Raw genomic sequence first — 25257 nt, 5'->3', positions numbered from 1 at the left:
GGAGTGATTAAGTGTAATTATAAACTTTAAAATTAAAAACATCATCCATGGTAACCAATATTCTAGTTTTATGGTAATTTTAGAGTACAGCCCAGTAGACACTTTTGCAATTTGGAGATGCTATAGGATAAGGTTAAGATGTGCCCTTACACGAGTGATGGTTCTTCTTTAACCCCTAAACATGCAGTATTTAAAAATGATGTGCATATATTTCATTGGTAATATGTACTGTTTGGTTACTGGTAGCAGAAGACTCCTCATTTTCACATATATTTGAAAGTGCATTAAAGTTAACTTAGTGACAGATATAAATACCCTAGAAACTAGTAATATTTTCTTCTGAATTGGGAAATATAGACAGCAATTTGGGAAACAAACTTGTATGTGTTTATGTTTTTGTCTATAGTGTTAATTTAGATAAGAACTGAATATTAATACTTTTAGTACTAACATTTTGTGTTAGAACTTTATTTATTTATTTTTGGTTTATTCAGTTTACATTGCTTTTTATCTTATCTAAACTTCTTACTAACTACAAAATTTCCATGATAATATAATATTCACATTAATATTTTCATAGGCCCAGTTCATGAAACCGTATATGATTTCTGGAGAATGATCTGGCAAGAGCAATCTGCCTGCATTGTGATGGTTACAAATTTAGTTGAGGTTGGCCGGGTAAGAGAAAAAAATATGATTTGTTTTTGATTTTGTTTTGATCATAAAACATGAGTATAGCAAAACATAAACTTAAAATAGAATATCATTTAATTGTTAGACAAAAATGATAGGCATAGCATACCATGAGTGCTCCCCTGAGTGAACATTTGTTGGCTGAGAAATTGATTTTTCATTTAGTAATTAAATAAGCTTTAATTATATACTAGAATCTAATTGCATTATCAAGCTTGCATATTTTTATGAGATCACACAAAGTCTTTCTATTTATCGTGTAACAGATTCTTGTCTCATTTGTAGATTTTTAAACTGTATTTAAACTGTAACGAAGAGTTATCACTGGAATTAAATCATCTTGGTTCATGTGTGTTATGTATTCAGGTTTGCCTATGAATTCTTTTGTCATTTAGGTTAAGTGCTACAAGTATTGGCCCGATGATACTGAAGTTTATGGTGACTTTAAAGTAACTTGTGTAGAAATGGAACCACTTGCTGAATATGTGGTTAGGACATTCACACTGGAAAGGGTAAGTACCCTAGAGTTCTATTAAAAAATATATGCACTCAAACTTTTTTCTCTTAAAATCTCTGTCAAGGTTTGTTTCTATGATGCCACAAATCCATTCATCCATTCGTTTATTCCACAAATATTTATTTGCGAGCATACCATGTGTCAAGAATGTTTCTGAACTTTGAGACATATTAAATCTCTATTCTTGAGGAGCTAAGGGGAGAGCTAAGTCTGCTAAGGGAGACAGGAATTAAAAATTAATAAATAAATACATCATATATTATGAAAATTGCTCTGGGGAAAAATAATGTTGGGAATGGAAGTTGGGAATATTGCTAAAGTAGAAGAAATAGTTTACAATTTTAAAAGGATGATAAGGAAAGGACTCATTGAGAAAGTAACATACAAATAAAAGCCTTAAGGAAATGAGGGAGTGAGTGATGTTACTATATCTCAGAGATGAGTTATATCTCAGGGAACAGTATTTCTGATGAAGGGGGAAGAGTCATTTCAGAGACCCTGAGGCATGAGTATTCCTGCCATAGTGAGAAAGAGCCAAGAGTCTAGGGTGTTCAGAGTTGAGAAAGAAAGATGAAATGAAATCAGAGAAATCACAGAGCCAGATAAGTGAGGCCTTGCAAGCCATTAGATTTTAAAAGTAAGGTAGCCATTGAAGGCTTATGAGCCTAGGAGTAAGTAATGTGACCTGACTTTTATTTTTAACAGAATCAGAAAGACTGAAGCAGAGTAGAAAGTGTAAGGATGCTCAAGTGTAGGATATGGAAGCAATGAAATTCATTACTGCAGATACCACTGTTGCTTATATACCTTTGAATATCTACAGAGCTTTAAAATATTGATGTCCTTTGACCAAGAATCTTACCTTCCATGAATCTATCCTAAGACGTATATTTAAAATATAAGAACTTCATTTATAGTCTTAGAAAATTATAGATGACCATAAATGTCCAGCAATAGGAAGATATATACATCTATGATCTGGAAATATCATTCTTTACAAATGATGTAATTATTTTGACAACATTAAATATAATTAGCAGAAATATTAAAAGGAAAGTAGCATTATACAGAACAACATGATTATGATTATCACAACTCTAAAACAGGTAAGGAAGTTTCTTAGATAAAAGTCAAGTAGAATAAAATAAGCAGAGATATATGAGATATCAAAAAAAGAACCATCAAGCTTGATATAATGAATAACTAGATTTCATTATTATGGAGAGATTATAAAATATGCATTCTTCTTGTAAGTTCATGAAGCTTTTATAAAAATCAGTCATGAACTTAGTTATAAAAGAAACCTGAATAATAACAAAAAGTATAGATGCTTCCAAAATCCAGCAGAGAATAACAAACCACTGACCCTTGACCTCACAAATTAGACTCTTAGAAATCACCAAAGCCTCTTCTGAATAATCCTTGAATGAACAAGTACCTCTAAAATTATACTCTAACAGTCAATTTTTTTTAAATGCTTGCAGCACCTGGTCTTCCTAAGTGAGCTCCCATCCAAGTACTAACCAGGCCCAATCCTGACAATCAATAATTTTATATCAAAATTTCTCACAAGTTGTTCTCTAAGAAAAATACATACTGTAAATGATTTCTATTTTGAAAAGTAGTCTAGATCATGTGGGAAATCATTAAACTAGAAAACAAAAAAGACAATAAACAAAGGAAAAATTAAATATAAAACAAACATAAACAAAAAAAGAATAAATTAAATCATAAAGCAAGTTCCTTGAAAAGATCAGTAAAATAACTGAACCGCTGTCAATTCTGAATGAGGAACAATCAAAGCAAAATATGCAACATTAGAAAATACAAAAGGGGTATAACGTCAGTTATACTTGCTATTAAGAAAGTTATAAAAAAATATTATGTATAAACTCAGAAACATAAATTTTAGTCTCTATACACTGATATTCTAGCAAATAGTAACAATTTGAACCAAGAAGTTAGAAACCTGAACAGATGATAGAAAAAAATAGAACGATTGTTAAAATTTACCATAAAAATCACAGTATGGTTTTATAGTTAAGGTTCATTAACTTTTAAAGAATTGCTAATCCTATGTTAAACTAGGCCATAGAAAACCTTAGAAAACCATTAAAACCATTAAATACATTTTTAAAAGCTAGCATAACTATGATGACAGAACTAGATTAAAGTTCTTCTCTGTCTCTTTTTTGATCTCGATCTCTGTCTAATCTTCCTCTATCTCTCCCTCCCCCAAGTGTCTGTGCTTACACATTGCAAACGAATTAAATTTAAGAACACTTTGAAAAACCTTCAAAATAAAATATTGAAAATTCGAATTCAGAAGTGAATAAAGGAAAAATCACATGATCCATCATGATTGTTTTCTAAGAAGGCAAAGATATTATAACTGTGGTAGGATATTTCATTATGTCAGTGTGTTAAAAGAGCAAAACCATGTAGTTTTATTAATAGGGGCTATAGTGCACTTAATTTTATTCAAAAACATGTATAATAAATAATACTCTAATTATATTGGGAAAATAAGGAGACTCTCTAAACATGATAAAGATGATTCAACAAAACCTAGCAGCGCAACATGTTGAGGAGTGAAAAACTAAAGACGTTGCTGTTATAATCAGGCATGTGATATGAATAATTATTCTCACTAGTATTTAACATTTTAGGAAGCTCCATCAAATAAAATAAAATAACAAAAGGAATAAACTGCATAACTGTTGGAAAATACAAAATTATTTTAAAGTGAAATAATTTTATGCCAAGAAAACTAGAGATATTATATTGTAAATGGAACTAATAGCCACATATTGAAGTGATTAATTCAAGATAAATCCTAGCTTTTATGTTAGCAATAAACAGAGGGTAGACATTAAAAATATATTTCACAATAATAAAAAATTCTAAAGTATCTAAGAATATATTTAACAAGAAAGATACAAGTCCTAGGTGAATACAAAGTGTGTTGAAACACATAAAATGAATTGTGACTAAATAGAGACATATGTATGACATGCCCAGAATGGGAAAACTTGTTTTTAATACTACATTATGTATTTAATGCAATACTAATTGGAACATCATTGGGTTTTTATTTTTAATTTTGTTGTTGTTGTTTAGAACAGGAAAAGAGCAATTTTTAAAAGCTATATATTTGAAAATGACTCAGGAAGATTTAAATAAAAAGAGTGATAATGGAACATGTGCTGCCAGGTATTAAAATTTACTTAAAAGAGAAGGCTCTTTAGCAACTCCAGTAAAAGTATTAATATAGAAAAGATAAATTGATTGTCTAAAATCAGGTCTTAGAACAATTGATGGCCTTTCTCACAAGAGCTAACTTCAAAGGTAGTAACACACGTGATTTTATTATTTGCATGATTCCACAATGGTGTTTGTCATTGGCACTATTATAATTATTTGTTGAGCCCTGCTTTCTATAGGGTCTTATACTAGAAACTAGAATTATAAAGAATAATAAGACATGATCACTGGCTTCCAAGGCTTTGGTGATATTGTTCTATATAGGATAGAATCTAAAAATAAACTTTTTTATGTATTTCCTTTATTTCATGCAGTTTTCTACCTATTCTGAGTGAACAACTGAGATTGCTCACAGTAAAGTTGATATTATATAGATTATAATAGGGTTTTTTGGGGGTGGGAGGGTTGTTGTTTTGCTTTTGTTTTCATTTTTGTTTTCGTTTTTTGCTACAAATGTGGATCCTGAAAAATAAATTCTGCAGTACTTCATCTGTGCTCTCCAAGCAATCTACAGGCTTCTTTACCAAAAAAGAGAAAAAAGATTTGAGATGTCCATTTAAAGGTTTCTCTTAAATTAACCAATTGAAGAGAGCACAATAATGGATGTTTTGCTTCTTTCATTTTCTACTTTTGTTACTATAAATAGTTCTCTGTGTGCCGAATTACTTGAGTTAAGAAAAATAGTCTACCCAAAAAACAGTTTAGCTGTTTGTATATTTTTATAAACCGATCTAGAGTAGCACTGTCCTGGAAAATCTCTACATGCTATGCTTCAAAACCATTTTCAACATAGATAAACAAGGCATTAAAATCTCTTTGTGAGGTGAGAAGCTAGAAAGTTGCTTTTATACACCACTTGAGAACTCAGTGCATTGGGTCAATAGGGCAGCATTTTAGCTTTCTCATTTCTTCTTTTTCCCCTAATAATTTAATGTGTTGTCATTCCCAGTAAGGAACAAACTGTCAGAGTAAATAAAATTTACTTAGACTTATAAAACTTTATAAAGCAACCCTTCTAATTTTCTTTCTTTGGCAGTTGTCTGACAATAAAGGTAAGATCCTAAGCCATGTCAGGCCAGCATCCTTTTTCAGAAAAAGCATGATCTTGGTAAATTTTTTATTTTTAGTTTTTTATTGTCCATCAGGTCTAGTAACTATGACTGTGCTTAATGACTATATTTTGGAGCATTTGAAAATACTCCTTCACATGTTTGCACAGAGGGGATACAATGAGATCCGTGAAGTTAAGCAGTTCCATTTCACCGGCTGGCCTGACCATGGAGTGCCCTACCATGCTACAGGGCTTCTTTCCTTTATCCGGCGAGTCAAGTTCTCCAACCCTCCCAGTGCTGGCCCCATCGTTGTCCATTGCAGGTGAGTGATGGTCCAAATGGTGCTGACTGTGTACAGTTAACTTTTTTAAAGTATCAAGTAAGGCATTTAAGTATAAAAACTAATACATGCTTACAGAATTCCAGCTCATATGTATTAAATAAAACAGCAATAAAATAAAAGTCATAAGAATATAAAATAAAACAGCAGTAAAATAAAAGTCATAAGAATATAAAATAAACAAGAAATAAATGCATTCGTACTAATGTGCGTAGTGATGTACACAACTGTGAATGTAGAAACTGTTTTTTAGTGGCAACATCCGTGTTTTTGGTTTTCGGGGATGGAGGGTGTATTTTTATTGCTTTTGCAAATCCCATATTGTATGGAATGGTAGGTTGAAATAGAGATTTCTTGCCAATCTAGTAAATTCCCAATGGGATCCCAGCTTTTAAAATTAAATGTGAGACATACAGAGTTACTAAATGGCCTATATTGTAAGAATTTGTGCTATAAACCAGCTATTTAAGAATTTTTTTAAAGACATCCATCAGAGGACCTTGAAAACTACATCAGTGAGATCCAGCAAACATATGCCAAGAAAACTAGAATATTATATCCAGACTTTCTTCTGATTAGAAACTCGTCTTAAAATAAGCATTCTGAGACACTAAAAGCAAATTACGTGGTCTCATTTTGAGATGTGGATAGAAAAATATATACTAAATCTGAAAAGCTTTTTTCCTAAATGCTGCACAAGATTCTCAAATACTGTCTCCTCCAAGCTACATAATAGCTTGTACTTTTTTTCTCTTTCTGAAAATCCAACCTATTCAGAATTTAAATGACCATATATAAAAGGAGAGGAAAAATTCCACAAAGTAAGTCATCCTATAAGGATCAGATACTGTGTACCCTGAAAAAAAATCTTCAGTTCAGTCCTCCTCAAGAAATCTGATCTACTCTTCAATTACTTTCCTGTCTCAAACCCTGGGAACAGTGATTCGAGAGATGGTAGACAAAAACATAAAGAAAAAGAAAAGGAAAAGAAATAGAGATAGCTACAGTACTTTTTACTTAAATTTCTTAAAAGAACAGTGAGTTCAAGAGAAATAACCAAATCTAGACAACAAAGAAATATTGTTAATAATCTCTCTATGCATTTTAAAAAGAGATAAATAGGTTTTCGATTCAGGGGTGTCTTGACGTATCATAGATGTTTACTTTCCTTTGAATTACTTGCTTCACAAGTGCTCCAAGATTCTTGAGTACTCTCTTGAAACAGAAATGTCATTTTCTACTTAGACTTAGGTATCTCTGAATTTATGGAAAAGAAGCGGATAACTACAAAGGGAATTTCCCTCCCAAATTCCCAACTATATCTTGTTTGTTCCATTAACTTCTATATATAAAATTGGAGAAGCACTCCCAGGGGGTACAATATCAACAGTACATTATGATTCAAATTCTGAATTAAATACCATAAGTCAGTGACTATCTTAGTGATCTGTTAAGAATTATATTCTGTACTTGACAATTCATTTTCATTTTTCCCTCAGATCACCATTCAAAAATATTCTTTCTACTATTGGTCTCCTCCCCATTGATAACCAATCATTTTCTTCCCCACCCTCACCATTAGCATTTCCTCCTGCATTGTGGCTCCACGGATTTCCCATTTAAAGATTTTGAAATTAACATTATTTTGCCTTGGTATTAATAAGGTCTGTCTAAAAGAGCCAGCAGTCTTGCATTTTGCCTGAGGACCCACACCAACATGTGTATAAAAGTCTTTAAGTTGGTGTTAAATTTTAAAGCATGAATCCACCCCTTGATCAATTCTATCAGCTGGAAATTACGTGTATTTGATTTACATAAACTGAAGACTATATAAAAGAGCTATGGAACTTAAATGATATGCATACATTATTTTCAAAACACAATTTGATTTAGAAAGGTATGTCCTCTAATTTGGAACTCCTATTCCAATCTTCAGTTTATACCAAAGGAGATACTCTACATGAAGTTATTTGTACGTTAATAAAAGCGTTTGTACAATATGCACAAAATATGTGGTTTTGTGCTTTGTTAAATTAATTTAATTCCGCCTCTCTGAAAGTCAAAAGGATCTTTATTTAAGGTTGCGTAGACAAGCTTCCTGCAATTCTTTAGATTTGTTTAATTTTTTTCAGTGCTGGTGCTGGACGAACTGGCTGTTACATTGTGATTGATATCATGCTGGACATGGCTGAAAGAGAGGGTGTTGTTGACATCTACAACTGTGTCAAAGCCTTAAGATCTCGTCGTATCAATATGGTCCAGACAGAGGTATGTCGATTTGTTGATTTACCTCTAGTGGGGTTTTTCTTTTAAGCTCTTGCAAATGTTTTTCAAAACAAAGGAGTCAACGCTTTTCACAAAGAATCAATATTAGTTCATTAACTCACATAGGAAATATTGGTATTTTTATTAATATCTCCATATAGAGAAAATTCTCTATATTCTCTACCTTTGATGACAGATAAGTTTTATTAACATAGTATGAAGATTTTCTTTTACTTTCTTTTGATAGGAACAGTACATTTTTATTCATGATGCCATTTTAGAAGCCTGCTTATGTGGAGAAACTGCCATACCTGTCTGTGAATTTAAAGCTGCATATTTTGATATGATCAGAATAGACTCCCAGACTAACTCTTCTCATCTCAAAGATGAATTTCAGGTATTTACTATTTCTAGGGCTTCTTTTATGACCAACTTATTTCAATTTGTTCTGGGCATTATTAACTCTAATAAGGAAGGTCTTTTAAGTCAAATTTATAACCTTTGACCCAATTTTAAGAATAATATAATACCTGTCTCTTATTATACTTATTATGGAGTCACTTTTGTATTAATGAGTTCATATCTGCTGTATCATAAAGAGCAAATGAGTTTGGACTCAGGGAAGAGTATGGGGAAAATATGTCATAAAATTCAAATTTAGTGGTGATTTATGTATATTTACAACCTTTTTTTTATGCAGTTCTAGTGGATTTTGGCTTCCTGTGTTGCTCAAAATATGAGATCAGGCACATTAATAATAATAGCTGAAGTTTGTGCTAAACATTGTTTCTAAAAATCCCTAAATGTTTATACTGTCCTTAAAACATCTGTGAAAGTGTGTGACTATGAAATCAGAAGTACCTCTATAAACTTAATACTTTGATTCTTTACTCAGTGCTCTTTCAAGCATGCCACAGCATATCTTTAAATATAGTATGCCGAAATATTATTATAAATTATAGTTTCCACCTTTGATGATGGGTTATTATCATGAGACACTCTGATTACATTATCTTTGGTTAGACTATGCATTTTGCAGATAGCTGTGTTGTTTAGCTTCCCTTTTCCTTTGAAGAAGCCATGCATTGAACAGTGAGATTTTTTTTGGTTGTTTTTGTTGGTTTGTTTGTTTGTTTTGGTCGCTTCTCATCTTCATTAGCTTTACAAAGTCTATCAGCCTATTATAGTGGCAAATGCCATTGCTTTGTACAAATTCTTCACTTTTACTTGGCCTCCTAAATACTTAATGAGTCTGTGTTGTGCTATCAAATGGATCACTGTTTTTTAACCTGGGTTCCCTTTTCTTTTTAGACCTTGAATTCAGTCACCCCTCGACTACAAGCTGAAGACTGCAGTATAGCATGCCTGCCAAGGAACCATGACAAGAATCGTTTCATGGACATGCTGCCACCTGACAGATGTCTGCCTTTTTTAATTACAATTGATGGGGAGAGTAGTAACTACATCAATGCTGCTCTTATGGATGTAAGAGACTGCTCTTTTTGTTAGTGTAAAGTGTCATGAAAAGCTACATAATGCAATGAACACTGGCTAGTTTTCTTTTCAAGAAAATTAAAATGTCCTAAAAGAGAAAATTGGAAACTTTCATTGAAGTACAATTTTTGTTGGAGAATGATTTTTAATTTCCCCAACAGGAATTCTTAGGAACTATAAGTTTTAGACTTTAAGTTTGGAGCTTGATTGTCAATGATTATATTCTGAAAAGGAAATATCTTCATGTGAGGTTTTTCATCTTAATTATTTTCACAAAAGAAAATCATGCTTATCTATTCTAAATAGAAAGGAATTTTAAAAACCACAGAACACCATATCTTTCTGAAGTTGTGTTAATTTGGAAAACTTTTATCTCTGACATTTAATGTTCCAGTAATTTAGAGCTAACTTATTTTATTAGCCATTAGTTAATAGAGACTATAAGTAACCAGGAAAGACATAAAAGCTATCATGTTAACACATTCATCATAATGAAGAACTGACGTGCCCCACTCCAATCTTCAGAAATCGTAGATGGAAGAGCAAGCACTCAGCATAGAAAGAGTTTTAAATTATGTCTATAGCCACCTTGCTTTGGTTACCTTGGGAAGAAACGAGAACTCTCTCGAGGTTTAGAATCCTTTTAAACAGTTTATCACCTTCTTTCACCAACATTTCTAGTTTTTGCCCTTTAGCCTTTGGAACCATAGCAAGGAGAAATTAAGGCAATCATTCCTTTGTGACTAACAGTGAAGCTTTCTAAGTTCTTGCTCTCATTGCATTTTCTAGAATTAGCTTCTGATAATAGAGACTCAAGAAAACTCAAATTCCACTTCTATAACTAGTCTTTTGGGCAGTTATTTTGCTCATTTTATGCTGCAGAGCAGAATAGTCTAAAGGCAAGCTCGAGTACCATCCTTGCTTTGACCAGTCTTGCCTCACCATTAATCATGTTCACAGAAATCACATTGGAGTCTCATTGTACCATTTCTTCCCATTTTAGTGGTCTAGAAAGGCAAATATACTAAATACAGAGTGAAAACACTCAAGAGCTTTTTGCTTCTGAGTCTAGATTTGGAGTGAAAACAGGGTGTGTGGAAAAAGGAGAAATATTGATCCTCATGGAGGATCTTAATCTCAAAAGGTTCTTTAGTTTCTTCTTTTGTATTTGGCCTGTATTTACTTTTCTCAACAAAGTACATTCCAGTTGTCCAAATCCGTTATTCCATGCCTGTATAGCAATCTGGCTCCATCTCCATGTGAAGCTATTATGTCTTACCGGTCCTACACTGAAGTGTATTGAATCTGTTTGTACAACTGATTGTAAATTTTAAGTTCTTATGTTTCTCCATCTACCTTGTTTCTTCACAGAGCTACAGGCAACCAGCTGCTTTCATTGTCACACAGTACCCTCTGCCAAACACTGTGAAGGATTTCTGGAGATTAGTGTATGATTATGGCTGTACTTCCATTGTGATGTTAAATGAAGTCGACTTGTCACAGGTTAATGGCCATGGGTTGCTTTTGCCTATTTATGCACAACTTAATAACATAGTAATAAAATGCTAAAATCTGCTTTGTACCACCCTATTTAGAAAAAATTATGCTCTTTTTCTTTCAAAACATTCATCATCTAGGGCTGTCCTCAGTACTGGCCAGAAGAAGGGATGCTACGATATGGCCCTATACAAGTGGAATGTATGTCTTGTTCAATGGATTGTGATGTGATAAACCGGATTTTTAGGATATGCAACCTAACAAGAGTAAGTCATTATTTAATCATTCTAACAGAGTTGATCAGAGTAAGTGGGTTATAACCATAATGGGATATAATTCCATTCAGACAACATGAAGAGTAGAATTAATAAACAGTACATAACCAGTCCCAAATCTACTAATCATGTTATGCCTTAGTATTAGAACAAAAATGCTCTCTAAAAACAGGAAAGCAGAAATTTTCGAAACTAAGTTTACTGGTCAATTACTAGACTAATGTGTTCCATCTGAAAATCTAGATTCAGATGCACTGGCTTAATTGAGTTTGATGGTCTGGACTTGGCTGCTGAGCGCATGTAGATGGTATCTCCCGGTTGACTACATGTTTTAATAGTGTTGACATCCAGTTCAGAAAAGGCATGCAGTTTAAAAAATAAGAATATTATAATAATTAATGGCAGAGAAGAAGCTTTTCCTCAGGAGGAAAGGCTAAGTTGGATCAGCCATTAGAGAAAGGTTCCTTGTCACTATTCCAAGTCCTGTGCATAAAGGAAAACCTCAGGCATGAATGAAAGGTAAATCACAGACATCATCGATTATCGTCACACCAACAATTCTTTCTTTATGAATGTCCTCACACTTCACTCTGCCCAGATCTATGGATAGAACCAGTGCTGCTACCACTGTGCCCTTTCCCAGGAGCAAAGTAGCAGCTGTGTCCTTCAGGACTCTCTTTTCCTGACTCGTTATGTGCTCTGTGCTAAATGAGAAATTAAGTTGGTGTCTCTCCTTCAAAAACAAAAATTATTAATAAAAAGTCTTTAGATTATGTAACCAAATAGCAAGCAGAATTTGAAAAGAAAACATTAGTAATTTCTAGGGAATTATTCTTTTTTTAGAGAGAAAGATTGTCCATTTTTTTAGAGTAGCAGCTCTATGTATATGTATTATTTTAACTGTGATAAGGATTGTCATATTTTAGTGTTTCTCATATCAAAATGGCCATATGCATGTCTAGTTAATAAGTCTATATGTATATAACTCTAAACAGAAGATAAAATCCTATCCAATTCTATTGCTCATTTTAGTGGAGAAAAAATGATAACTTCAATCATGTCATAATATTCATGCATATCTTAGATGTTAATTTAAATGAAATCTCATTATGTCTGCACATCTGTTACATTATGTTCTAGTAATATTTTAGCTGAGAAATCGTAGCTGCTAAACTAAGAAAGTAAAACTTGTCTGTTAATTGAGCCATTTATATGAAAAATATTGTAAGAAAAGGAACCAAAATCAGTGTTACTTTTTTTTTTGGTCAGCATATATGTTTGTTGATCCTCCTCTGTGTGTGGTATTCTGGTCCTTATTAGTGCAGGATTTTTTTTTTTTTTTTTTCTGTTCCTGATCTCATGGTTTAATGTCATTAATTTCATCAGATTTTTAGTACATACCAAGAAGTTGGGTGTTGTACTAGATCCTCATCCTACCAAAAGATGCATGAGCCCTTGCTGTATGGAGCTTCAGTTATGATGCCCCACAATACAGAATCCTCTTATATTGCATATTCTTCCTCAACATTTTTTATTTAAGAATTTAAGGTTTTGATTTATTTATTCAACAATTCTATTCTTCGGACAGTATTTTTCTCGGTTGGAGTTGTACAGAGTACAGGATAAAAAGAGAAATTTCTTTGTCCTTAAGGAATTTATACTTCACCAGGGAAGGCAAGAGTTAAACAAATAATTATATGATCATTTATTTACAAATATGAGTAATTTTATAGAGAAAAAATACAGAATACAAAGGTTTTGGATAATCTGAACTGGCTGGGTGATCAGAGAAAGACTTCTTTGAGGTAGTGGTATTTAAGTCAAAATTTGAAGAATCAGTAGAAGTTATTCGGGGGTGGGATAACCAATTATCCTGGTTTACAGAGGACAGAGAGATGTCCAGGACGTGAGTTTCATTGCTAAGACCAGAAAAGTCCTAGGTGAACCCAAGATGTTAGTCACTCTATTTGCAATTGAGAAGGGCAAACAAGAAAATATTCAAGACAAAAGGGAGTATATGTGCAAAGTTCTCAAGACAAGAAATTACTTGATAAATGTATTGAAAGAAGGCCAGTGTGTCTGGAACTTGAACAGCGTATTTTAAAGTAAAGGGAATTTGGGAGAAGGAAGGGGAGTCAGATTATGTAAGGATTTTAAGCCAGGGCAGCAATTTGGATTCTATGCTAAGATCATTTGGAAGCCATTAAAGCAGAAGATGACAAGGTCAAATTTGCATTTCAAAATAAGAATGATGTCTGTAGTAAGAATGATTTGGAAAGAGATCAAAGTTTATTCAGGGAGGTCAACTAGGAGGTAATTATCATAACTTGTGATTGGGAGTGCAGTGATGTCACTGGTGATAAAGAAATGAATTTGAAAGTTATTTAAGAAATATAAACATAGAAATTGATTATTGGATAGCAGATGTGAGGGAGAAGCTTGTATTAAGGATAATTTTCATGTTTCTTGCTTCTATAACTTAGAATGTTTCTGCACTGGCATGTATATATTCAGGATTTATAATCAATCCAATATAAATGTCATTTATATCATGATGTTAATTGGTATGAACTTTTGACTTTTTAGTAAAATTTCTAGTCCCAACTTACATAGAAATACTTTTTTCTCCACAGCCACAGGAAGGTTATCTTATGGTACAGCAGTTTCAATATCTAGGATGGGCTTCTCATCGAGAAGTGCCTGGTTCCAAACGGTCATTTTTGAAACTGATACTGCAGGTGGAAAAATGGCAGGAGGAATGCGAGGAAGGGGAAGGCCGGACCATCATCCACTGCCTGTGAGTGTGGCAGCTTGGCTTGGCCATTGAGGGGAGCCGTTTATTTTCTCATTAGCCTTCACATTTTTTATGCTAAAGTTACCTGACTCACATCTTAACCTTTATAGATATTCAAACAAACTTCCTGTCTAATAACTCTATAATTAACTACTAACTTTAATTTTTGTATGTTTTTAAACATTGATTATTTAAACCCTTTTGAACACTACTCTGAACCACTTTTCTGATTTACACAGTCTACAAATCTATCAAAATCTCAGAGTATCTAGGTTGGGACAATCTATGCCTATAGTATATTCCTAAACACAAATTACTGAGTTAACATCCTCCTCCTCATGTGTCCTTTCTCTCTGCCCTATCCCCATACCTGCACACATATGAAGCAAAATTATGCACAAATTGACAAAAATTAAAAAGGTAATGTTTTCGTTTCCCAAACATGTATGATTGTGTGACCTATGGTCACCAAAAGCTTCGCTCTAAAATGCCTTTGCTTTCTTTGGTTTCAGAAATGGTGGTGGGCGAAGTGGCATGTTCTGTGCTATAGGAATTGTTGTCGAAATGGTGAAACGGCAGAATGTTGTCGATGTGTTCCATGCGGTCAAGACACTAAGGAACAGTAAACCCAACATGGTGGAAGCCCCGGTGAGTCAGTTTTAGAGGTAGAAAGGAGTGTAGTAATCAGTCAGTCATTTACCTACTTGTGATTCGACTTAAACACTTATAGGGAATCAGATATGTAAATGGGTCTTTGTGGGGACTTTCTTGCCTAATGATGAATTGCCAGTGTCCCTGTCTGCCTGTATAACTTAATCACATATTACATAAACTGCTAATGATGAAGAAAATTATTTTCACTTAATTTATAAAACATATAGGTTTTTTCCCCCATTATGAACAATAACGGGGAAAAATGCTACAATAGTTTGGTAAATGGGTCCATAATAAGAATAAATCCTGCTATCTTGTTAATTTTATTTATTCTTTGTTCACATTATTCTTGTTCATTTTTATTTCTTAAAGCATATTGAGTTAACCGGTAAAACTAATCTGATAGATACACTCATAAATTACATCAGCTCTTTAGATATCTGATGTTTTTAAAGTATAACTGAAATTTATTTTAGTCATTCTATGTAATTCTTTATCTCTGGTCAAATTATAAAATTTTAAGTTTTTGTCATTGACAATTTTCAACTTTTACCAATTATAGAGCATAGTTCATATGATGCTACCTGAATTTGTTAGGGCTCATAAAATCAGAATATAGCTTACAAAGTAAGAGCAGATAGGTATGTGTATGTGGGAGTGTATCTGGGTGAAGCTGTATGAAGAATAAGGAAGAAAGTTAAGCTTCTCTAGCAAATGTCACTTCTGAAGAGAGATGTCTGTGGGTTACACATATGTGCATGATGGGATAAGGTCAGGAGCAGCTCTGTAGTTTATGCTCACAGAAAAGTAAAACAGAAAAACCAAGGCATCATTGTTGCTTGCCCTACATTTATCAAGATGATCAGATAACTAAAATGAGCAATTCAATAAACCTTTAAAGTATTTTCACCACTTCCTGCTCATGGATTGTTCACACAAGAGGCGCATTGCTTCCTGAGACAAAATCTGAAGAGTTATATTTATACTCTTTCACTTTTAAGAGTGATAACAGACTTTTTCCCCTTCTACAAGTCCTCAAAACCCCTCTACTCCACTACATTCCTTAGGTTACTACAGTTGTCCAAACAAGCTGATGTTGGATTTGACTGGAGTGATAGCAATAGATTGAAAAGAAGGATGAATTTGAGGAATTTTTAAGGTGGAATTCAGGTCATCTCATAAAATGGATGGGTAGTAATTATGTCTTAAAACTTCAGTATGAAGATGTCTTAATATAAATTCTGCCTCTGTCTTTCAGATTGAGTCTTAAAATCATCAGTGGGGTCACTTCTGGGCTCAGAATTCAAATTTTACCTCAAAATTTCACTTTGATTTTCCATTATTACTTTAAAAAAATTCTATGGTTAAACTTTACTATTCTAGAACAATCCAAAGAGTTATTATTTGTCTTTAATTCATGCCCCATGCATCCTGACAAAACTCCCCACTCTCTGATTTGTGTTTAATAACGATTAATTATTAGTTCAGCATGCTATTGACTTAAACTGACAAGTTTGGTAAGGAAATTTAGAGTATAAACCAAATTACCAGAGAATGATTAAAGACACATAACCACTTTCAAGCAATTTTGGGTTCTTCAGATGCACTTGTCACAGTGGTAGGCTAATTTAAATCACATCTACTTGATAATTAGGGTAGGTTTGATAAAGACCTCTTAGGGAAAGTTTTATTACCCTTAGTTTATTTCTGGAGACACCTGCAAGTTTGTTTTAGAAATATGAGTTTAATGTTATTCTTCAGTTCAACGTGAATTTTACCTACTTGGATTAAATTGGGAAGTTTTTAAAGAGTTAGATATTATCACTCATAATTTATGATACAGTCTCTGAATTTTTCTAAATTCTTTCTAATGAAGCAACACAAGATGGACTTACAGGAAAGACAGTTTAAATTCAAATTTTTTGTCGTCATCCAAATCGTTTTAAGTATATAAAGGCAGCAGAAATAAATTTTCAGATACAAATAAACTCGAAAAATTTTAAGAATCACTAACCATTTTGAGAAATTTACTTGAATACTCTGATGAGCCAACAACTGTCAAAATTAAGAATTTGGAATTGTGAAGTGGCAGTTTGAAATGACTGGCTTTTTTTTTTATTATTTTTTATTTTTTTTACTACTCAGGAAAATTATTTGAAGTGTGGAGAAATTTTGCATATATGTTCACTGTAGTATTATTTATAATAGAAGAAAAATGCAATCTCATAGTCAAATAATCAATGTTAGACTTTTATGTAATATTAAGAGATATTAAATAATGTGAAAAAGTTATGTTACACAAAAATGATAAAATATGAAATTATATCCTCAGATAGATATATATATCCAACCATATTTATTCTAAGGTAATTATTATTTCAAACATACATTTAAAAACTGAAGCAAAATTAAGGTGGTATTTTAATAACAATTTTGTTTTCTAATAATAGAATTATAGAAAATCTTTATGATTATATTTTTCTATGTTGGAAAATTTTTCTGTAATGATAGGATATTACTGTTATAATCACCTTTGAAAATATTGTAGATTTTAAAAATTTGATAGAAAATATAAGGCAAAAATAACATATCTTTTTCCATCTAATTTCTTTTTCTTAAACAGCAATCATTAGACTCAAATGTAAAATATGTATGCACAAATATTCAACTTATATATGGAAAAAAAATTTGTAATTCCTGAATAATCTAAATTGTTTGCCAAGTATTAACTTGGTAGCTATTATTCACCATTAGTCTTCTCTTTCTTAACTTTTCTCAACCCTTTTGTGTTAAAATCTTTCAGGAGCAGTACCGTTTCTGCTATGATGTAGCTTTGGAATACCTGGAGTCATCATAGTTGGGTGAGACTTCAGCATCCGAACAGAAATCTGTTCATCTGTTGAGCCAGCAGCTGTTGTACCCGTTACACCTGTGCAGAAAGATTTTAATGTGGGGGGTGGGAGACTTTTACATTCGAGAGGTGAAAGTATTTTTCTTATGAAGTTGTGTATCTTAATAAAAAGGACTCAGTTTCTATGACTGTATGAAAGCATCAACATTTCGTGCCACATAAATTATATTTAATAAGAACCAGATTCAAATGAGAACTTATCAGTGTTCGTATAGTGAATATGCAGCCTTTTCTCCCCTGATTTGGGTAGAGCAGCCACCACATGTTGCATGAATTAATACTTTCGACGTGGCATTTTTCTCCCTTTTTAAAATAAAAGATGTTAAATCTTTAAAGGAAGAAGAAAGAAAAGCTGTGCTAATTCATAGTAAAGTTCATTTTTTTTTTACGTTTCAAGCTTAGCAGATCTCTATATAAATATATAAATATATATAACTGGCTTATTTTCTTTTAATGTGCAATGATGGCTGGATCATTTAAAGTTCTTTTAGGAAAAAAAAAAAACATAAGCCAAAGACTTAAGTGTAAATATGTCTATATGGAGAAAGCACATTATATTTATTGGTTACTGACATTCCTTTTTTGATGGCTAAAATACCACCACTACACAGTCATTTTTTTTTTTTATGAAGAAAGCTTTTTCTTTCACTAAAATCAATTGTAAACGATTTTTGTAGGTTATTTTTTGTATGTTTTAGTGTAAGTAGAGGATTAACTTTTTATTCATAAACCAGGAAGCAATGTTCTTTATAGTGATTCTCTTGTGTACATGCTTGTGAATTAAATTTACGTAAAACACCTTGGCAATTAGGTCTTTTAATATAGGACCAAATTAAAACATTTCTCTGAAAAATATATAATTTTTCACAATCTCACTAGGTAAATAAAGAATGGTTTGGTGATCATACATGAGAATTTGAACACATACAAAGGCCTTGCTGGTGACATACACAGTGTTGAACGTAGCCTTTAAGCATCATTTAAATTTTAAAGGAATTGATCTTTTCAGCCTATGACCAAGCACTGGTCAAGCAATCAAAATTGCAACATTTATGCTTTCAGGGTCAAGTTTTAGCAAACTGTAAACTGTCAAGGTGATAAAATGTTTCTTTCGATGTTTACATGCACAAGCTTTAGGTTCTGACCACAGAAAAGTGTGAACAAATCAATGCCAGATTCCTGTTTTGTGCATTGTCATTGGATTCTCAAGTGAACCTTTTTTAAATGTAGTCTTGTTCACATGCCCCCTGTAGCTGTAACTTCACATCATCAGTTTGCAGTTTGTTATTGACTAAAGCATTCCGGTATCCTCTTTCTAGATTGCCAGTACATGACATGGTGCTTATAAAGATTTAATTAAAGTAAGAGTGAATAAAGTTTTTTATAATTACAAGTTATTGTTTGCACATCATTTTCTCCTAATTTCCATGTCTTCACTCCTAAATAAATAACCTATTCTCATTGATACAAATAAACCATAAAAATTCTATTAGAAGTAAAACTAATGTCTAAGCATTAATTTCTTTCATTTTAAGTTCTAAAATTGAATTTAACGTCTATATGAGAGTGGAGAGAAGAAAGGCCAGAGGACTGATATCAATTGTTTTTTGAGTTTTTATATGTAAATGATTTGTCAACAAATTCAAATCTGAGTCTTACTTAGCATCTTACTCTCTTCCACTAAATAAATTTGGCATTTTATTCTTTATTTTTTTTTACTTTTTTAAAATTAGTTTTAGTTATATAATACAAAGGCTAGAAACTTATATAATTTATGATGTGATCCCCTGATTACTTTAGCATCCATCTGTCACTACACACAACCATTACAGTAATATCAAATATATCCCTATGCTATACTCTAAATCCCAGTGAATGTTTCGTAACTATTAACTTGTACTTCTTAATATCTTTACTTTTTTTCACCCAGTCTCCCAACCCCACTCCCCTCTGGCAAGTACTAGTTTATTCTCTGTTTCTGTAAGTCTGTTTTTGTTTAGTTTGTTCTTTTGTTTCTTATTCCTCATATAAATGAAATCATGGTATTTATCTTTCTCTAACTTATTTCACTCAGCATAATACCCTCTAGGTCCATTCATGTTCTTATAAATGGTAAGATTTCATTTATTTTATGGCTGAATAATATTCCATCATATATATGTACCATAACTTCTTTATCTAGTATTCTATCGATGGGCACTTAGGTTGCTTCCATATCTTGGCTGTTGTGAATAGCACTGCCATGAACATAGGGGTACACAGATCTTTCCAAACTACCGTTTCAGTTTTTTGGGGGGTAAATACCCAGAAGTGCAATTGCTGGGTCAAAAGGTAGTTCTATTTTTAATTTTTTGAAGAATCTCCAAACTGTTTTCCATGGTGGCTATACCAATTTGCAATCTCACCAACAGTGTATGATGGTTCTCTTTTCTGCACATTCTTAACCAACACATTGTTTTTTGATTGATTGATGATAGCCAAACCGACAGGTGTGTGGTGATATCTCATTGCGTTTTTAATTTGGATTTCTCTGATGATAAGTGACCTTGAGCATCTTTTCATGTGTCTATTGGCCACCTGCATTTCCTCTTTAGAGAGATGTCTGTTCAGTTCTTCCGCCCATTTCTTAATTGGATTGTTTGTTTTATTTGTTCTTGAGTTATATGAGTTCTTTATAAATTTTGGATATTAACCCCTTGTTAAATGTATCACAGACAACTACCTTTTCCCATCCAGGTTTTCTTTGTTTTGTTGGTGGTTTCCTTTGCTGTACAAAAACTTTTTAGTTTAATGTGGTCCCATTATTTATTTCTTCTTTTGTTTTTCTTGTCCCATTATTTATTTCTTCTTTTGTTTTTCTTGTCAGAAAGAAATTACTAATAGCAATATCAGAGAGTTTACTGCCTGTTTTCTTATGGTTTTGGGTCTTATATTTAAGTGTTTAATCCATTTTGAGTTTATTCTTCTATATGGTGTAAGGTGATCCAGTTTTATTGTTTTGCATGTATCTGTTCAGTTTTCTCAACACCATTTATTGAAGGGACTGGTTTTAACCCACTGTGTATTCTTGCCTCATTTGTCATAGATTAAATGACCATATAGATGTGAGTTTATTTCTGGACTCTCTATTCTGTTCCATTGATCTATATATCTGGTTTTATGCCAGTACCATGCTGTTTTTATTACTATAGACTTGTAGTACAGTTTAATCTCAGGTAGTTTGATACCTCTAACTTTGTTCGTGTTTCTCAAGATTGCTTTGGCTATTTAGGATCTATTATGGCCCCATATAAGTTTTAGTATTGTTTGTTCTAGTTCTGAGAAATGCCATTGGTATTTTGATAGGGATACATTGAATCCATAGATTGCTTTGGGTAGTATGGGCATTTTAATGATGTTGATTCTTCCTATCCATGAGCATGGAATATGCTTCCATTTATTTATATCTTCTTCAATTTCTTTTTACAATAACATAATTTTTCATGAACAGATCTTTTACCTCCTTTGTTAATATTATTTCTAGGTATTTTATTGTTTTTGATGCAATTGTAAATGGGATTGTTTTCTTAATTTCTCTTTCTGAGAGTTTATCACTGATATATAAAAATGCAACTGACTTCCAAATATTAATTTTTTATCCAGCTACTTTAATGATTTCATTTAACAGATCTTATAGGTTTTTAGTGGAATCTTTAGGGTTCTCTATATATAGTATCATGTCATCTGCAAATGATGACAGTTTTACTTCTTCCCAATTTAGATGCCTTTTAGTTCTCTTTCTTGCCTCATTGCTATAGCTAAGACTTCCAGTACTATGTTGAATAGAAGTGGTGAAAGTAGGCATCCTTGTCTTGTTCCTGACCTTAAGGAAAAGGCTTTTAGCCTTTCCCCATTGAGTATGATGTTAGCTGTAGATTTGTTATGTATGGCCTTTATTATGTTGAGGTTGCTCCCTCTATTCCCACTTTGCTGAGAATTTTTATCATAAAGGGATGCTGGATTTTGTCAAATGATTTTTCTGCATCTATTGATGTGATCATGAGTTTTATCCTTCATTTTTTTTAATGCGATGTATTATGGTAATTGATTTGTGGATATTAGACCAAACTTGCATCCCAAAAATAAATCTCACTTGATCATAATGTATAATCTTTTTTATGTATACTGAATTTGATTTGCTAATATTTTGTTGAGCATTTTTGCATCTATGTTCATCAGGAATATTGGCCCATAAATTGCTTTTTTGGTAATGTTTATGTCTGATTTTGGAATCAGAGTAATAGTGGCCTCATAAATTGAGCTTGGGAGCCTTTTCTCTTCTTGAATTTTTTGGAATGGTTTGAGAAGGATAGATATTAATTCTTTGAATGTTTGGTAAAATTCACCTGTGAAGCCATCTATCTGGTCCAGGACTTTTGGGAGTTTTCTGTTGAGAGTTTTTTGATTACTGATTCAATTTTGTTAGTAGTGACCAGTCAATTCAGATTTTTTGTTTCTTCTTGACTTAGTTTTGGGTAATTGTATGTTTCTAAGCATATATCCATTTCTTTCAGATTGTTCAATTTATTGGCATATAATTGCTTGAAGTATTTTCTTATAATACTTTTTTATTTTTGTGAAGTCTGTAGTTACTTCTTTCATTTCTGATTTTATTTATTTGGGTTTCTCTTTTTTTCTTGCTGAGTCTGGTTAAAAGATTATCAATTTTGTTTATCCTTTCAAAGAACCAGCTCTTGGTTTTGCTGTATTGTTTTTCTAGACTCTATTTTGTTTATAAAAATCTGTTCTAATCTGTTCTAATCTTTATTATTTCTTTCCTTCTACTCACTTTGGGATTTATTTTGCTGGGTTTTTTTCTAGTTCTTTTAAATGTAAGGTTAGATTCTTTGAGCTTTTTATTTGTTCGTTTCTTGAAGTAGGCCTGTAGGACTATGAATTTCCCTCTGAGGACTGCTTTCTCTGTGTCCCATACATTTTGAGTCTTTGTGTTTTCATTTTTATTTGTCTCAAGGTGTCTTTGGTTTCTTCCTGGATCTCCTCATTACCCCATTCATTGCTTAGTAGCATGTTATTTAACCTCCATGTATTTTCTATTTTTTTCTTGTAGTTGATTTCTAGTTTCATACCATTGTGGTCAGAGAAGACATTCGATATGAAGTTAATTTTCTTAAATTTATTGAGACTTATTTTGTGGCCTAACATGTGGTCTATCCTGGAAAATGTTTCATGTACGCTTGAGAGGAAATTATATTCTGCTGCTTTGAGGTTAAACGCTCTGAAAATATCAATTAAATCCATCTGGTCTAGTGTGACACTTAAGGCTACTGTTTCCTTGATTTCTGTCTGGAAAATTTGTCTATTGGCGTCAATGGTGTATTAAAGTCTCCCACTATTGAGAGTATTCCTGTCGATTTCTCTTTTTATGTCAGTCAATAATTGCTTTATACATAAAGGTGCTCCTATTTGAGGTACATATATGTTTACTAGGGTTATGTCCTCTCGTATTGATCCCTTTATCATTATGTAATGCCCTTCTTTGTCTCTTATTATTGCCTTTGTTTTAAAGTCTATTTTGTCTGATACAGGTATTGCTACCCTAGCTTTTTTTTCCATTTCTATTGCATGAAATATCTTTTTCCATTTCTTTATTTTCAGCCTGTGTGTGTCATTTAATCTAAAGTAAGAAATCAGCTGATATTCCTATGGGAGTATCCTTGTAAGTAACTAGCTGCTTTTTTTCTTGCTGCTTTTAAGATTTTTTTGTCTTTAGTCTTTGGCATTTTAATGATGACACATCTTGGTGTAGGTCTGTTGGGTTCATCTTGTTTGGGATTCTTTGCACTTCCTGAACTCGTATGTCTATCTCCTTCACCGGGTTAGGGAAATTTTCTGTCATTAGTTCTTCCAGTAGGTTCTCAATGCCCTGTTGTCTCTCTTCTCTGATATCCTTATGATGTAGATGTTGGTATGTTTGATAATGTCCCAGAGGTCTCTTAAACTTTCCTCATTTTTTTTTTTTATTCATTTCTCTTGTTGCTATTCTGATTGGGTGTTTTCTGATACTTTGTCTTCCAACTTATTGATTCAGTCCTTGCTTCATATAATCTACTGTTGATTGCTTCTAGTATAGTCTTCATTTCTTATTGTATTCTTCATTTCCGACTGGTTCTTTTTATGGTTTCTATGTCCTTTTTTATGCTTACTATCCCTCTGTTGAAATCTTCACTGAGATCATCCATTCTTCCCCTAAGTTCTTTGAGTATCCTTATAACCATCGTATTGAACTCTGTCTCTAGTAGGTTCTTTGCCTCTAGTTCATTTAGTTTTTATCTGGAATTTTCTTCTGTTGTTTCAACTGTAGCATGTTTCTCGAGATGACTGGCTGTGGGGACTGTGCTGGGTATAACAGAGTATGAGCTATTATGTGGGGGCAGACCCCACAAAGTGAGATCCACCCAAGCAAGCTCATGTACCTGTTGAGACCACCCTTTGGGTATGCCACTTATGGGGCTAGTCAGGTAGTCCTCTGTTGTGGTCTGACATCAGCCTCCCATTGTATTGGTTCTGGGGTCAGCTGCTGCCTTTTATTGTTCGGGGCTACCCGATTGGAGCTATAAAGCAATAAAGCAATCCACATTATAGTTGCTGCCTGAGCTGGATCTGGAGGCAAGTAGGCGAGACCACTCTGCGAGCTGAGGTTGGTTACCCCCAGGGGCTGCTCAGCAAAAGGAACAGTACACGTTTAGGCCTAATACTATCTCCCATTGCCCATAAGTCTCCGCAACTGTAAGAACCTTTGGTTGGTACAGGTGTTGGATAGGGCAGGGACCAGAGAGTAACCAGGATAAAGCATGCAGATTTCACTCAGCCAATGCAGAATTAGGATTTGTTCCCATGCTGAATCTGCAGCTTCCTGCAAAAGTCTCAGATAGCAGCAAGACCAGTTGCTGGCCGCCTTAGGCCCACAGACACCCAAGATTTGTTCATGAAATATTGTAGCTCAGGGCGTATCTTGTGGCCTACCACCAAAAGTCTCTCCTGGGATGCACAGGGTACACAGGCTGCGTGAGTTGATGGTGTTGGTTGCTGTCAAAATCATGGCCCAGGAAAAGCACAGAGTGGGACTGACTGCCCAGTAACAAGCCCTCCACCGGCAATTTGTGGGTTGGGTGGTGCAGGGTCTCAGGGAGACACTGGGTAGAGTTAGCCAGGCTAATGCAAATGGCTGCCAGTGCTAAGCCTGTGGGCTCCTGCAAAAGTCACAGATCACAAGGAAGCCAGCTGCCATCAACCTCAGCCCGTAGAACCCAGCAATTCACCCAAGAGACACTGCAGTTTGGGCTGGCACCAGCGGCCTACCACCAAAAGTCTCCCCTGTTATGTGCAGGCCACATGTGGGTGGTACAAGCTGAAGGCTGCTGCCTGCCCACCAATGTGTAGCCAAGGTAAGGTGCAAGGGTGCTGGCTGCCTGGCAACATACACCCCAGAGGGCTATTCGTG

At 33.4% G+C, this 25257-nt stretch overlaps 1 protein-coding gene across 9 annotated transcripts in view; it reads left to right on the top strand.

Annotated features, from left to right (window-relative positions):
- PTPRK (protein tyrosine phosphatase receptor type K) overlaps positions 1–19153 on the top strand; it is a 477924-nt gene extending 458771 nt beyond the window's left edge. For 6 of the 9 annotated variants that reach the window (XM_039881105.1, XM_039881102.1, XM_039881106.1 and 3 more), the window contains 11 exons: positions 581–678; positions 1089–1205; positions 5694–5848; positions 7999–8134; positions 8379–8528; positions 9443–9616; positions 10997–11128; positions 11263–11388; positions 14031–14194; positions 14704–14839; positions 17649–17897. In XM_039881105.1, the coding sequence (XP_039737039.1) occupies positions 581–678; positions 1089–1205; positions 5694–5848; positions 7999–8134; positions 8379–8528; positions 9443–9616; positions 10997–11128; positions 11263–11388; positions 14031–14194; positions 14704–14839; positions 17649–17702 (1442 nt within the window). In that variant the 3' untranslated portion in view covers positions 17703–17897. Of the gene's footprint in view, positions 1–580; positions 679–1088; positions 1206–5693; positions 5849–7998; positions 8135–8378; positions 8529–9442; positions 9617–10996; positions 11129–11262; positions 11389–14030; positions 14195–14703; positions 14840–17648 lie in introns of all 9 variants that reach the window. The other 3 variants (XM_039881086.1, XM_039881103.1, XM_039881104.1) reach the window with 3 other exon arrangements.
- The last annotated feature ends 6104 nt before the right edge of the window (positions 19154–25257 follow it).

The sequence above is a fragment of the Pteropus medius genome, unplaced genomic scaffold (genome assembly GCF_902729225.1).
Source record: "Pteropus medius unplaced genomic scaffold, Ma_sr-lr_union100, whole genome shotgun sequence".
NCBI lineage: Eukaryota > Metazoa > Chordata > Mammalia > Chiroptera > Pteropodidae > Pteropus > Pteropus medius.
Note: the sequence above shows the minus strand (reverse complement) of the source record. Positions and strands in the feature narration are given on the sequence as shown.